At 32.1% G+C, this 16576-nt stretch overlaps 1 protein-coding gene across 6 annotated transcripts in view; it reads right to left on the minus strand.

Moving 5' to 3' along the window:
* Positions 1-16576, minus strand: part of LOC150100308 (CUGBP Elav-like family member 4) — an 865263-nt gene that overhangs the window by 339331 nt on the left and 509356 nt on the right. For all 6 annotated transcript variants that reach the window (XR_016549221.1, XM_090402317.1, XM_090402318.1 and 3 more), the window contains one exon: positions 1179-1307. Coding sequence is in view for 5 of the 6 variants with exons in the window: in XM_090402317.1 (XP_090258443.1) it covers positions 1179-1307 (129 nt within the window). In the remaining variant the exon portion in view is untranslated. The remainder of the gene's footprint in view (positions 1-1178; positions 1308-16576) is intronic.

A 16576-nucleotide genomic window follows, 5' to 3' on the forward strand; every position in this document is an offset into this window, starting at 1 on the left:
TCATCCCTGGACACTGTGCATATCATATGAATAGTAACTGTTTTGCATGGAGAGTGATAATGAGTGTAATAAGTGTAAATGAGTGTAATGTGTTGTGAGTAATGAATACCCCAATGCTAGACTTCAGGGCAAGATATGGATAAATACTGTGGCTTCTTGAGAATTTATTCTCCTATGATGAACTCCTGACTTAAACTAGCCTCAGAAATCAGAGGATATATAGCCTCTGATTTCTGGTTATATAGCTTCTGATTAGTGTTATATAGCCTCAGACTATATAACACTAATTTTTGATGCAAAGCAATATACCAAATTATTTCAATACTGGCTTGTTTTACATCAAAAACAATATATATGATTTTATATGATTAATCAAATGTTTAATCATATAAAAAATATATAGAATTTTATATGATTAATCAAATGTTTTACTTATTACAGCTGAAATACAGGCAGAAAAATGTACATGTATAATTACAAACCAAATGGGAAGGAGAGAATTACTTTCATATGAGAGTGGTTACTAACCCTAAAATGGTTTCTTAGAATGGACAACAAACTTTAATATTTAAAATGATGATAAAATTATTCTAGAAAAAAGTGCAGAAATTTAAAGAACCTAGTTTAAATTACATAATCCTCTTCTGAATTAGATCAGAAATGTATTCAAGCTAACAGCTGTTTTAAATAATTCCAGCTATCTTTCACGATTTTTATATATTTATAGTTCATGCTTAACATCAAAATCAATTTTTTTCCCCTTCCCCCACTCTTTAATGGCTGCTGAATAAAGTACATGAGGTTATCAATTAAGAAAAAAATATCTATGCAAAAAAAATTAAAAATAAATAAATAAACTAAAAATATTACATATCTGCTTTAAACATTTTTGACAAAATATTTCAAATAATTAATATCTCATTCAGATAGACATGCCTGAAGAACTGTGGGCACTTGGTTTTAAGTTTCTCTAAGAGAAATTATTCCAGAAAAGAATCATTATCTGATAATCATCAGATATTTGTATTCTTTGTGTAAGTTATTTAAATTCCTTGAAGCAACCCCAACAAGCATTTAACATGTTTAGGTAAATAATTGGTGAACTGTCCTCCTGGGATGTAGTTCTATTTCTGATATGCTACTGGCAGTAGTAGAAATTTCCCAAGGTAAATATTTACCTTTACTCTGTCCATCTGGCCCTCTCAGGATCGTGCACTCTTCTATTGTTCCATATGGCTGAAATAACTGTCTAACATCATCTTCTGTTTGCTGTTTACTTAGCATGCCTACAAATAACTTTCTGTCTTCTGAAAAAATAAAAAAGAATACGCCTAGAGCATTGCAGATAAATAACACAAAAGTTTAGAGCGTCAGCTAAAACTTTCAGCATTGAGTTTTAGTCAAATTTATTCTACAACTGTTAACAGTTGACTAGAGCTTTGTCAGAAGAAGCCAGCTGTTTCCCACATTATAAAATTGTTTCCTGCTGTTATCAAATCTTAAACTATTCAGTTCCCTTACCCAAGCCAAACAAATATTAAAAAAGCAGGTTAAAGTATAAATATCAAAAAATAAAATCCCTATATCCTTATATTACTTTTAGATTCAGGGGAAAAAATTATACTTATTTATAAATAACAATACTATTTCCCCCTCTTATTATGCCTTTGTATTATAATGGCTGAGCCACTACCATGACTTAGCCATTATGGCACAAAGACATTGGTAATCACAAGGCTTTTTATACTGGCATGGATGTCGCAAATCATCTCTAGACAAGCTGAGTGCATTCTTGAAGTTAGAAACTCAACATTTATAACAAATAAATTCAATTTAAATTTAAAAAAATAAAATAAATAATAAAAAATCAGTCCTATATTTAGAAGTGGATAAATCAGAAAGGCATAAACAATGGAAATAAACTTTATGCTAACTGAAATCACAAATATTATTATACTGTAATACAGTATTATATAAAGAAACTAACTACTACATGTCAAACTCTGCAATTTAATGCATCTTAGATTCATGTGCCTATCTAAATAAACAAAAAATTATAAAATAAAAGAAAAACAACTTAAAATGGATACAGCATTCCTATTTAGCATTAAGGTAGAATTTTACTGAAAGATGAATCTCTAGATTACACAATAAATTACATAGCATCTGACCTATCAACTAACCAAATAACTAGCAATCTGATCACTGATCAATCATAGGATCTTCAATAAAACTGAGCAAGATGGCTGAGCAAAGAGCATTTCTTCTTTGCAATCTGTATGGTGGAAACCAGAGTTGAATCCATTGTTGAATTGTCTAAAAAACCACTGAATAGTAGATAATTTTCATCACCAAATGTCAGACCACATCCTGCTTATTACAGGCATTAAGTGACTTGAAAAGCACCATGTTTGATATCCAGAGCAGGATTCTGATATTATCCAATTTTTAGCACATCTACTGAAATAATATACTATAGATTTACACCTTTTTTTTTTCTGAGGGGAGGGAGGAGTAATAATGTTTATCATTACAAACTTGGCATAAGCATCATACTAATCATTTAGTCTTTATAGTAGTAAGGTTGTTCAGATGATGTTTTATTTAATTCCTTTCAAAAGCATAATTCATTTGCAAACTATAAAATGTGAAGTTCAAGGAGCAATTAATTTTCCAACATCCTGTTCACAGGCAACAAAAAACCATTGACCTCACATATTATAAGTATTGGAAACCTCTCTGGTATAACTGCAGCCAAATTCCCATTAAGTTTTCATGATGTCAGTAGAAATACGAGTGGCAACAGAAAGCAAAATTAAGTTATATGCTGAAAGTTGACTTGTTTAGAAAGAAATTATATTTTTGTTTTCATCAATATTTTACCCTAGTGCAAAACAAAATAAAAGTTTGCATGTGACTACTCTAATTTCTGTTAAAGATTTTAATACAGATTTCCTCTTGATATAATCTTCAGGCAAAGTATCACTGAAAACATAGTGATAAAAATATAAATTAATGGAATAACAAATTAGGAAAAAATTATTTAATATTTGTAGAAATTTTGGCTCGGTTTCCCAGCAATGTCAGTACAGGTAAAAAGAGATAAGCATGATAACAACACTTAAATTGCAAGAGCATGACAATATATGCTATCAACTGCAAGATGATACACCATCTACAACTATTAGAATTCAAGCAAATAAATTTAAATAATTGCAATTTTATGAAACACAGGAATGAGAAGTGTTACTTAGGATGACTTCCCAAAATAGGGAAAATTTAAGGCAATATTTTTTTTGTTGAGGTTTTGACTGTGAATGTGGGCTTCACAACTGTGTTTATATAATCTTTCAAGAAGAAAATAACTTTTGTGTAGAACACTGATTTTATTCCAATGAATTCTATGCCTAGTGGATAAGGCTTGGCTGGCTAAACCAGACTTATCAAACTCTTGAAGTAAAATATACTTTTGATGTTGTTGTAAACAAATCTGATCTGAAAGACCTATCTGCCCATAATAACAAAGGCCACATTGAAAAGGGACCTAGTAAATACCAGACTTCTTTGTTGCATTGACCTACAAGTTTTTTTTTCTGTCCAGTACATAAACTAAATTTTTCCTGTCTCTCCAAAAGACAAATATCCTCCTCTCTCTCTTTCTCATCCTGGAGTTTACAAGGTACCTGAAAAAAATTTACTGCCTCCATATGAGACTAGCTAACTCACCTTTAGCTGAGAGATCTCTATAAAAATTTTCAAGTCTTAAGATTTGAAGCCAGATCTTTCCAATAAAGACATCATTGTTATATACTGATCTGTAGAGAGACTGTTTATTGAGAATGTGAAGCTGCCAAAAATGACTGGTTGGTGTTCACATGAGAATTCCCATTTTATCACTCTTTAGACTATCCACAGCACTAATGTACCATAGATTTCCAAGTGCTTATGGCTAAAACTATTAAAAAATATTATCTAATGTAGTGATAACTTCTTTGTTTACATAAAGATGAAGGGGGGGGGTCAACTTCAAAGTAGTCAAAACATTCATATAATTTAAGAAGAAATGTCATCATTTTAATGCCTTCATAAATTATTGGATATAATTAAAGTAACTCATTAATAACTTAACAAGTATAAAACCAACAGTAATAACTTTAATGAATTAAAGGTACAAATATTTTGTATTGAAAGTAACAGTATATCATCAATGTAGAACAAACAGTTAAAGGAATGGAATACAAAGTACAGAACAGTCAGTGGGTCACTAATTAAATTGTTGCCAAGTGCCAGAAGATTAATTAAAATAATATTAAATAATTCTTTAAAGATAATTATTTCATTGATGGTTGCATAAGATAAGAATCGTCCAAACTTTTGAGAGAGAGAGAGAGAGAGAGACAGTAATTTCGATTCAAATTCAGTCAATGCAAAAGGGCTTCGCAACTTTCTTTAAAAAGGCATTTATATTTAAATTTGCATCTGTGGAGCAGACAAGCTTTATCCCACTAAATATTATGATTAGTATCAATGCTATGTTGTGCTAGACCAGACTTATGAGGTTTCATGTATTCAATATAATATTGATGTTCCTTCATTCTTTTTTCCATAGAACGGTATGTTTGTCCAAAGTATGATAAGTTACATTTACATGGTATCTGGTAAACACCAGCCAATAATAGAGGTGCCAGTTTGTCTTCTTCAAAATTCTGCTAATAGGTTCTGAGATGCCTGAAATGTAAGGGATTGGAACTCTGCAGTTTGTTGAAGAATCCTGAGGTGGTGGGACAGAGGAGTCAATTAATCTGATAAAGGATAGGCTGTAGTGATCATGGATAAGACTGACTATGAGAGAAAAGTAACCAGCCTTTTACAAGATACCTCCACTTATCAAGAAATCAATCATAATCCTACAAATTCGCAAATTAAAAAACTAAATAAGTTGCTTGATGAAGTTATCAGTTGGGATCAAACCACCGTGGATAAACTGTGCACTCATTTTGGAAGAACTCCTCACTTATATGGCCTCCCAAAAATCCATAAAGAAGGTTATCCAGTAAGACCCATCGTGAATTGTAATGACTCTCCCACTTATCGAATTGCTAAATTTTTCTCATGTTCATTAACTGCCCTTACTGAACATTCTAGACAATTCATCATAAATTTGACACATTTTCTTGAAAAAATCAAAGATGTTCAAATCAAGGAGTCTGACTTTTTAGTTAGTTTTGATATTGTTTCCCTTTTTAACAATATTCTATTAGCTGACACTGTCAACTTACTATATGATGCTTACCCTCCAAATATTGCAAAGATTTTTGAATTTGTCATACATTCAGGATATTTCAGCTGGAGAAACAAGTTCTACAAACAAGTTGAAGGCTGCCATAGTTAGCCCTCTGTCTCCGCCTTTGGCAAAATATTTTTTGACACATCTGGAAGACACCTTGTTTTCATCCATTCATCCTCAACCCTCTCTTTGGTTTCGTTATGTCAATGATGTCTTTGCTATTTGGCCACATACTGAAAAGGAACTTACCACATTTCTACAACAGATAAATAGCCTTCACCCAAGCATTCAGTTCACCATGGAAAAAGAAAATTCTGGTAGTTTACCATTCTTGGACATCCTCCTTACACACACATCTTCTGGTACTTTGTCTACAAGTGTCTATCGAAACCTACCTTTACTGGCAGATACATTCATCAAAAGTCTGCTCATCACACCTCTCAAAAAATCGCCATTATCAAATCTTTAATTAATAGAGCACATAAAGTGTGATCCTCTCCTTTAAGCTTACAAGAACTTTTAACTATAAAAAAAGTTAATAGAATCTAATGGTTATAACCCTAATCAAATCCAGCAGATAACTGACTCCTATGTCCCAACACCTTAGGATTCTTCAGAAAACCGGAGAGTTCCAATCCATACATTTTAGGCATCTCAGAACCTACCTATTGGCAGAATTTTGAAGAAGTATCATCTAATTCCCACATATTTTCCCATCAACAAAATTTCTCACTTTTTGCCATCTACAAAAGACAAACTGGCACCTCTATCATTGGCTGGTGTTTACCAGATACCATGTGAATGTAATTTATCATACTTTGGACAAACAGGCCGTTCTGTGGAAAAACGAATGAAGGAACATCAATATTATATCAAATACATGAAACCTCATGTATCTTGTAAAAGTGGGGTATCTTGTAAAAGGCTGGTTACTTTTCTCTCATAGTCAATCTTATCCATGATCACTACAGCTTTTCCCTTATCAGATTAATCGACTCCTCTGTCCCAACACCTCAGAATTCTTCAACAAACTGCACAGTTCCAATCCCTTACATTTCAGGCATCTCAGAACTTTGAAACAGACAAACTGGCACCTCTATCATCAGCTGGTATTTACCAGATACCATGTGAATGTAACTTATCATACTTTGGACAAACAGGCAGCTCTGTGGAAAAAAAGAATGAAGGAACATCAATATTATATCGAATACACGAAACCTCATAAGTCTGGTCTAGTACAACATAGCATTGACACTAATCATAATATTCAGTGGAATAAAGCTTGTCTGCTCCACAGATGCAAATTTAAATATGAACGCCTTTTTAAAGAAAGTTGCGAAGCCCTTTTGCATCGACTGAATTTGAATCGAAATGACTGTCTCTCTCTCCCAAAAGTTTGCGAGATTCTAATCTTATGCAACCATCAATGAAATAATTATCTTTAAAGAATTATTTATTATTATTTTAATTAATCTTCTGGCATGCGGCAACAATTTAATTGGTGATCCACCGACTGTTCTGTACTTTGTATTCCATTCCTTTAACTGTTTGTTCTACACTGATAATGTACTATTACTTTCAGTATGTTCATTAAAGTTATTACTTTTGGTTTTATACGTGTTAAGTTATTAATTTATTATGCCGCAGGTACCTCTAAAATAAAGTAACTCATCTTTTTTTTTTTTTTTGCGGAAAAATAAATTGTAGCCTACAGAGGGCATATACAATCCCCACTGTTTCCATATAAGAATTAAAGAAGGGTTTCCAGATTTTCTAAGTCTACCTACAATACTAATACTAAGAGATTCAAGTTCATCACGAATTTTGTTATTTCATCTGGAATGAAAAGATTTATTAATCAATGATTAATCTAAAACCTTTGATATGCCTTCACTATATGGATGATATCTTTGTTATTTGGAATAGTTGATGTGAACAACTAGACATTTTCATACAAAAAATCAATAACATTCATCAGAGTTAATTTTGCTATGGAACTTGAATCAAACGGGACTATATCTTTCCTTGATGTCTTTATAAAAACAGAACTGGATGATTCCTTATCAAGATCCATTTTTCACAAACCTTCCTTCTTGGATCGGTATATCCATCACACTTTGGCTCACCATCCCTCATAGAAATATGCCATTATTAAATGTCTTTTATAAGAGATCATATTATCTGTTCTCTGTCTGATCTACTTCAAAAAAGAAACTTACACAATGAAAGATACAGCTATTTTTAACAGTTACAACCCTAAAACTATAAAGAAGATAATCATCTGTGTTTCTCCACCTTCTATTAATAGAGAAGACCCATACAGAATCACCATCTCATATATTAAATGCATTTCAGAACATATTTCTCATACCCTAAAGAAGTTTAATATTTCCAAAACTTTCAACCTATTAATTCAATTACTCTATAATATTCTTCTTCTTGAGTATTCTGCAATTCAGCAGGTTCTTCTTTTAGTAGCAGAAACTTTCCTTTCACTCTCTTCTGTTCTGAGCCTTCTCTTTCAAAGTTGTGTACCTGTCTCCATAATGCATGTCATCTAGCATTGTTTTCCTTAATCTTCCTCTGGGTCTTTTTCCATCTATTTTTCCTTCAATGGCATCTCTGATGATTCCATTTCCCCTCAGAATATGCCCAATCCAATTTCCCTTGCTTCTTTTTATCCTCCTTAACAGACTTCTTTCTTCTTCTACTCTTTTTAAGACCTCTTCATTATTTTATCTGTCTATTTGATTTTTTCCATCTTTCTCCAAATCCACATCTCAAAGCTTTCCAAAATCTTAATTTCTTCTTTCTTCAATGTCCAAGTTTCAGCTGCATAGAGGGCAACACTCCACACATAACATTTTATTAGTCTTTTCTTTAGGTTTCTATCCATTTTACTCCTGAATAAATTCCATTTTCTATTAAAGGCATCTCTTCCCATCGCTATTCTTGCTTTTATGTCACTTTTACATCTTCCATCACTGCTAATAACACTTCCTAGATACTTAAATGTCTTTACTTGATTCAATTTTTCCTCATTCATTCTGATATCCATATTTGCCTCTTTCCTTGCTATTTTCATTACCTTTGTTTTTCTGATGTTAATTTTCATTCCATAATTGATACAGGATTCCAGTAATCTGTTCAACAGATGTTGTAGTCCTGTTTCAGTATTTCATAGTAATGCCTTGTCATCTGCATATCTTATTGCAAGGCCTACTCCAGTTCCTTCTATCCTTCTCTGTTCTTGGCAATGGTTGACCAATTTTTCCCAACAAAATTTGACAATTCATCACTCCACCTTCTCTTAGGACATCCTTGGCCTCACTTCCCTTCTTTTGGAATCCAGTTCATTAGTATGGTGGTCCATCACTCATCTTCTCTTCTGGTAGATGTCCAGCCAATTTCCATTTTAGTTGCTTGTGGTGAAGAATGATGTCAGTGAAACGAGTCTGGCTTCTTATCGAGGTTTCACTTCTTATCTTTTAATGTGATGCCGCTAATCAGTTGGTAGTTTATTTGTCAGTGCTTTTGTTAGAGAACAAGTTTCGTAACCATATGTGATGACTGGAAGTATACACTTTTAAACAGAGTGGGACAACATCATTGTTTTGAAAACTGCTTTTCAATTTCCTGAATGCACTCCAGGCAAGTTGAACTCTTCCATTCATTTCCTTTTGAAATCCACAGTTTAGATCAATGAGATGACCTAAACATGTATATGAAGAGACTTTTTCCAAGAAATCGTTTTCTATCATTATGTTTTTTGGTGTTACAAAATGATTAAACATGATTTTAGTTTTTTTTTTCCTCTGTTTATTTTTAGAACAACTTACTTTTCTGCTTTCATGATATAGGTCTTCTATCATTATATTAAGGTCTTCTGGAATGTTTGTAAAAATTATATCTGCATATCTTAGATGTGTTAAGTTTCTGTTATTAATTTTATATCAAGGTTTGTCCAGTTACTATTATTAAATATTTCTTGAAGGACTGCTGGGTTTGCTTGAAAGATTTTGGGTGATAGAGGGTCTCCTTGTCAGACACCTTTTTTCAATTGATATTTTATTGCTATACATGTAAAGTTGAAAATTGTTGCTGTTGCAGTGTGATGTATTTCCTGGAGGAAGCGGTCCATATATTCTCCAGGAACTACCTGATTCTGGAGAGCTTTGATCATTTATTAGTTTTGATGGAATCAAATGCTTTTTCATAATCAATAAAGGCTAAACAGAGGGGCAATTAGTTTTCTTCTGCTTTTTCTATTATTTGTTTTAATGGATGAATATAATCAATTGTGTTAAAGCCTGTACGGTATCCTACATGTTCTGCAGGTTGATTTGAGTCTGGAAGAGAGGTTAACATGTTTGTTTTTATTTTTGTGATAATTTTGTACATATTACAGAGAATACTAATTAGTCTATAGTTCTTTATTTCTTCTTTGTCTCCATTTTTTAAATAACAGTATCAAAGTAGCATTTTTCCAGTTTTCTGTTATCTTTCCCTCTTCTAGGCATAGATTTAGTAAGTTGGTGATATGGTAAATTATCTTGTTTTCCTCCACATTTAATTCAATTCTATGTTACTTAGGTCTTCACCAGGACATTTTCCATTTTTCATTTGTTTTAATGCTTGTTTTATTTCATCTGAAGTGAATGGGGGATGATTTCCATATGCGATGGGGAAAGAGTTATTTATATTTGATTTTCTATTGAAGGATTCCTAAAGAGTTCTTTATAAAATTCTTCTGGTCTGTTAGGATTTGTTCTTGGTTCCTTATTATAGTGCCATTCTTATCTTTTATTGCAGTTATTTGACTTTTACCAACTGATAAATGTTTTCTTAGTATTTTAATATTTATTGTTTTCAACTGTTTCTTTTATTTTTGGAGTGTTATAAGATCTTATTTTATCATCATGCATATCAAGGATTTAGGCCTAGCATGGCCTGTTCCAGCCTTAGAAGTCATCGTTGAATTGTTTAAGAGGACGTCCTGGTTTTCTTTTTCCTAATGGCTCGTACTTTAAGACTTGTTTTGGTAATCTTTCTGTTTTCATTCTTTGTACTTGTTCCATCCATTTATGTTTATATTTTTTAATTTTTTCTATTACTGGTTCTTGGTTTAATTCTTTCATAATTTCTTCATTTCTTTTGTGATCAAATAGGATATACTTTGCAGTTTTTCTCATAAACTTCATTTCTGCTGTTGTTAATCTTCGTTTGTCTTTTTGTTTTATTGTCCAGATTTCACTTCCATACATTAAGACTGGTAGGGCTAATGTATTGCATACTTTTAGTCTGGTTTGTTTTTGAACTAGGTTTGGTTTAAATATAGAGTTAATTACACCTGTTATTTTTAAATATTTTGCAATTTTTACGTTTATATCTTTTTCATTTTCATATGTGATCATACATCCTAGGTCATTAAATGAATTCACCTGTTCTGAGATCTTGTTATCTATTGCTATTTTTGTTCTTGCTGGATCTTGTCCTTTAAAGGCCATAGTTTTTGATTTTTCTGTTGATATTATCATACCATAATCTTTGGATATCTCATTTAGATCTAAAATAGCTTTCTGTAGTTTATCTTCAGAATTTGTAATTATTATTTGGTTGTCGGCAAAGAGGAGAGTGTTTAAGTTTACTGTAGAAGAAAGTTTAATTCCTTGATGTAAATTTTTATTCCATTTTATTATTATTTCATTTATGTAGATATTAAAAAGAGTTGCTGAGAGGGGACCCCTTGGTTTATCTCTCTCGTATATGATAGCTCGTGATTTAATTTTATTTGTATTTGATTATTTTCATATATACTTGTGATAGCTTTTAGGATATTATTTGGTATTTGTCTTTCTTTTAATATATTAAATAATATGTTTCTTTTAACTTTGTCATATGCTTTTTCAAAGTCAATAAATGCAATATGTGTTTCTAAATTGTATTCTCTTCTTTTCTCTATTATTAATTTTAGGCAAAAGGCCAGGTCTATACATGATCATCCTTTTCTAAATCCATTCTGTACTTCTAAAATAAAGTTTTCGGAATATTTCATTAGTTTGCTATTTAAGATTCTGCTATATATTTTGTAACAGGAATTTAGTATACTGATACCTCTATAGTTTTTTAGGGTCATCTCTATTACCTTTTTTAAAGATAGGAATCACAATTGCTTTTTTCTATTCTATTGGGGGGGGGGGGTACCAGTTGAATAAATTTTATTTAAAAATAATAAGAGTCTTTCTTTGAATCTAGTTCCTGCATATTTATATAGTTCTGAACCCAGTTTATCTTCTCCAGGTGATTTTCCGTTTCTTGTTTCTTTCAGGCTGATTTCTAGTTCTTCTTTAGTTATTTCCTTTTCATTTTCGTTAATTGTTTGCCAGTTGTCTTTTTTAAAATATTTGTCTGTCCACAATTCTGTGTAGTAATTTAGAAATTCTTCTAATTTCAATTCAGTGTTTAATTTTATGTTTTCTTATTTTATTTATCAAGTTATTTATTAATTATCAATTATTTATCTTATTTTATTTCTCATCTTTTTCCTCCTTATTTTGCATAGTTCTGCATATTCTATTTGAGAAGTTTTTGTCTTCTTTCATGTTTCATATTCATCTCTTTTTTTAGTAGTTGTAAACTTTCCTTTGAAAGTTTATGGTCTTTCTGTTGTTTGTTGCTTTTGAATTCGTTGGCTGCTGAGATTATTATTTCATTATGTTTTCTTCAAATGTGTTCATTAAGTCTAGTTTGTGATTTGAGTTGAGTTTTGATTGACTGCTATCTAGAGTTAGTCAATTCAGTTCCATGCAACTGCAAATTGTTGTACTTTGGACAAACAGGCCAATCTATTTCTATATGCCCTTTCTGAACATCAATCCTACATTACTGCCAAAAAACAGAACAAATCAAGTCTCGCAGAACATGGGATTACTAATACTAGCCACAGGATCCATTGGAATGACACCAAATTGCTACATAGATGTTCCCATAAATATGAGCTAGAAGTACTTCTGCACTCCCCAAATTTGAACATTAATGATGGACTCTCCATGTCAAAAATCTGAGAAATTCTAATTAAGAACTATACTGTTTAATTATATAAGTTTTCATTGCATGCACATACATGCTTCATTTTCTTTTCTTTTTTTTTCTTTTTTTATAATCACATGAACACACACTTTATTTGATCTTAATAGTATTGGTTTTAACCTGGCTGTCTCATGACTACATATAAGTTGAGATTCCATTTTCCATATACTTTCACTGTTATTTAATTTTTTTAATTTCCAACTGTAGTACACTGGTGATGATCTATGATATATGAATCAAAATATTTGTAGTTAATCTACGAGGGGGGTCTGAATAGGTCTCGGCCTAACAATGAAAAATCGAATTTATAATTTCAAAATTATTTTTATTTTTCAACATAATTTCCCTCAAGACTAATACATTAGTTCCAGCAATGCTCCAGCTGTAATCACCTCTTGATTTGAAGAAAAACGCTGACCAGCGAGGAGGAGTTTTAGTATTGGGAAGAAACAGAAGTCAGAGGGAACCAAATCTGGGGAATAGAGTGTATGTTCCAACAATTCATAGTGCAGATCCCTTAATTTTTCCATTGCCAAAACACTTTTGTAAGCATGAGCATTGTCCTGATGAAAGATGATTTTTTTTCTTCTTCTGCAAACGGTCTTTTTTCACAAATTTTTTCGTCTAGTCTGGTTAAAAGATCAGAATAATATGCCCCAGTTATTGTTTTATCCTTTTCAAGATAATTAATAAACAAAATGCCTTTAGCATCCCAAAACACCAATGCCATGACCTTTCCTGCTGATGGAACCAACTTTGTCTTCTTTGGTGCTGAACAACTGGATTCTGTCCACTGTTTTCACTGCTGTCTGGATTCTGGTGTGTATAATGGTGAATCAAAGTCTCATCCATAGTAATAAATTGATGCACAAAATTAGTTTTACTCTTATTAAAATGTTCCAAGCACTGTTCAGAGATTTTCATGCGAGTGCATTTTTGATCTGCTGTAACCCATCTTGTGCAAAATTTTTTCATATGCAATTCTTCATGCAAAATATATCCTACACGTTCTTTTGAAATGCCTATAGTCTCAGCAATTTCACGCACTTTGACTCGCAGGTCATCCAACACCATATAGTGCACTTGATCAATGATTTCTGGTGTTGTCACAGTTTTTGGACGTCTTTCACGTGGATCATCTTCAAGACTAATACGGCCACATACTCGGCAGCCCAGTTCTTAATTGTCGAAAACGAAGGAGAAGACTGCCCATAAACTTTTATGAACTTCAAATGAATTTCTTTTGCCGTTAAACCTCCTTTTACAAAGAATTTTATAAACGCATGATAATCAATTTTATCCATTTCAAGGGATACAGACAACACTTTTGCTTCAGACAGCTGTATAAAAAAAACTACTTGATAGAATAACTTGCAATTTCACATGGATGCTTATGACAGATGTACCAACTTAGGAAAAAAAATCTTGCCGATAGTGTCGCCATCTACAGTCAAGGCCAATAACTTTTCAGACCACCCTTGTATCTTAATTTAATAATTTTTCAAATATGTCAATATGTGACTTATGCAGAAAGATCATTAACATCTTTTAAGAGTCATTCTATGAACATGGATAGAGGGGACCACGTCAGCCTGGCTAACACCTTTGGAAACAAAAACACAATGGATATATAATATTATATATTTCTATAATATATTACATTTCAACTAAATATAAAATACCAAACCCTTTTCCAATTCCGCCATTGCCAGTCACAAGCCCAGATGAGAAAGGAGGAGAGTTGTACTTGTGGCTAGCAACCACAATATGGAAAAAACATATTGCTACAGAAACCTCAACCATTGTTGGAAAACCGACACAAAACCAAGAGGGAAAGTATTGGAGAAAATGAAGCAAGCAAGGGAAAGCCCCATTGGGGAAGCTGATTAAATCATCAAAGCTAGATTTAAAACTAAATACAGAAATGTGACTATAATAAACATATATGGACCAACAAACAATGCAAAAACAGAAGAGAAAGAAGACTTCTATTCCATGCTGCAAAAAAGAAGTAGATAAAGTAAAAAGTAAAGATATGCTTTTAATTATAGGTGGCAGAAAACTCCAAGAAAAAACCTCTTTAGCCCAAAATTTTTAACTAAAATTGGATGCTGGAATATTAGGACTTTGTACAAAAGTGGAAAAGCAAACTTACTAACCAGAGAAATGGACAAATACAAAATAGAAATACTAGGTCTAAACGAGACAAGATGGAATGGTAAGTGGAGAAATCCAACTAACAACAAACAAATACATTTTATATTCGGGAAACCAGAACGACGATGACACACACAGCAAAGGTGTAGCTTTCATGCTAACAACAGATGCTAGAAGAGCGCTAATTGAATGTAAACCAGTTTCTGAAAGAATTGTCAAAGCTAGATTTAAAACTAAATACAGAAATGTGATGATAATAAACATATATGGACCAACAAACAATGCAAAAACAGAAGAGAAAGAAGACTTCCATGCCATGCTGCAAAAAGAAGTAGATGAAGTAAAAAGTAAAGATATGCTTTTAATTATAGGTGACATGAATGCAAAAGTAGGAGATAGTAACGTGGGATATGAACGAATAATGAGAAAGGAAGGTTTAGGAAACTAATGAAAATGGGGAGATCCTAAAAGACTTTTGCACTTTCAATGATATGTTCATAGGAGGAACCTTATTTAAATATAAAGACATCCATAAACAGACTTGGAGATCATCTGATAAGAAATCAAAAAACCAAATAGACCATATTTTAATAAACAGACCTTAGAGAACCTCTTTGATAGATGTAAGAGCTTGGAGAGGTGCAGATGCCTTTGCAGACCACTTATTATTGATTGCAAAAATAAAAATGAAACTAAGAAAAATATTTAAAGACGAGAACCAAAGAATTAAATACAATATATCCAAACTGAAAAACAAGAATACAAAAGACAAATATAAAGTAACATTAAGGAATAAATATGTAAGCCTCATAGAACAACATAAGGAAATAGACATTAAAGAGAACTGGGGGGAAATAAAGAATGCATTTAATAGTACCGCCAAAGAAGTTCTGGGAAGGCAGAGTAGAAATCACAAACAATGGATCTCTGAAGAAAGGAAAGCTTTTTGGAATACACTTCTGCAAAGTACAGAAGAAAACAAAAGAAATAGGATAAATGAGAGATACAGGCTTAAAAACAGACAGGTAAAACAAAAATTGCAAAGAAAGATAGAAGAGTTTTCCAGGGGAAATGTGTAAAGAGGCCGAAGAAGCAGCAAGTAAATTTGACTCAAAGTGGTTGTTTGAGATAACAAGAAAGTTAGCTGGGAAAAGTTTTAAAAGAGAAGAAATCAACAAGGAAAATTACTCACAAATGAAGCAGGCATAGAAAAAAGATGGGTAGAACATTTCCAAGAAATTTTAAATGGAGAAATAGAAAACCTAGAACAAGAAATATCAGAAATACCAGAAGATGAAATACTTAAAATAAATACAGGAACTATAACTAAACTAGAAATAACTCAGGCAGTAAAGAAAACAAAAAACAATAAGGCAGATGGGAGTGACAATATACAAGCTGAACTCCTTGAAGCAGATATAAACATTACTGTTGAAATGCTACACTCACTATTTAATCAAATATGGGAAAAGGAGGAATGGCCAGAAGACTGGAATACAGGACTCCTGGTAAACTGTCAAAAAAAAAAAAAAAAAAAAAAAAAAAAAGGGGGAGAGATATAATACTTTGTAAAAATTGGTGAGGGATTTCACTTCTAAATGTTCTAAGAGTCGAGTGTTTACTTGAATACTGCTAGAAAGAATGAAACAAGAAATTGAAACTAAACTGATGAAAGAACAGGCTGGGTTCAGGCCAAACAGATCTTGTATTAACCAGATAATAACATTAAGAATAATTGTTGAACAATCAATAGAGTGGCAGAGTAGCCTATATTTGGGATTCATCGACTTTGAACATGCATTTGATGGCATAGACAGAAAGACTATATGGAAGTTAATGAAGCACTATGGGATTCCTCAGAAAATCATAAATATAACAAAGAAAACTCATGAAAAATCCAAAATCTAAATAATAAATAATGGTAAATTATCAGAACCATTTACAACAAACACAGGAATAAGACAATGTTATATACTCTCCCCAACCATCTTTCTGATTGTTATTGATTGGGTGATGAGGAAAACATCTTAAGAAAGAACTGGT

The sequence above is a fragment of the Typopeltis vanoorti genome, chromosome 13 (assembly GCF_054136105.1).
Source record: "Typopeltis vanoorti isolate ZY-2024b chromosome 13, IOZ_Tvanoo_1.0, whole genome shotgun sequence".
Classification (NCBI taxonomy): Eukaryota; Metazoa; Arthropoda; class Arachnida; order Uropygi; family Thelyphonidae; genus Typopeltis; species Typopeltis vanoorti.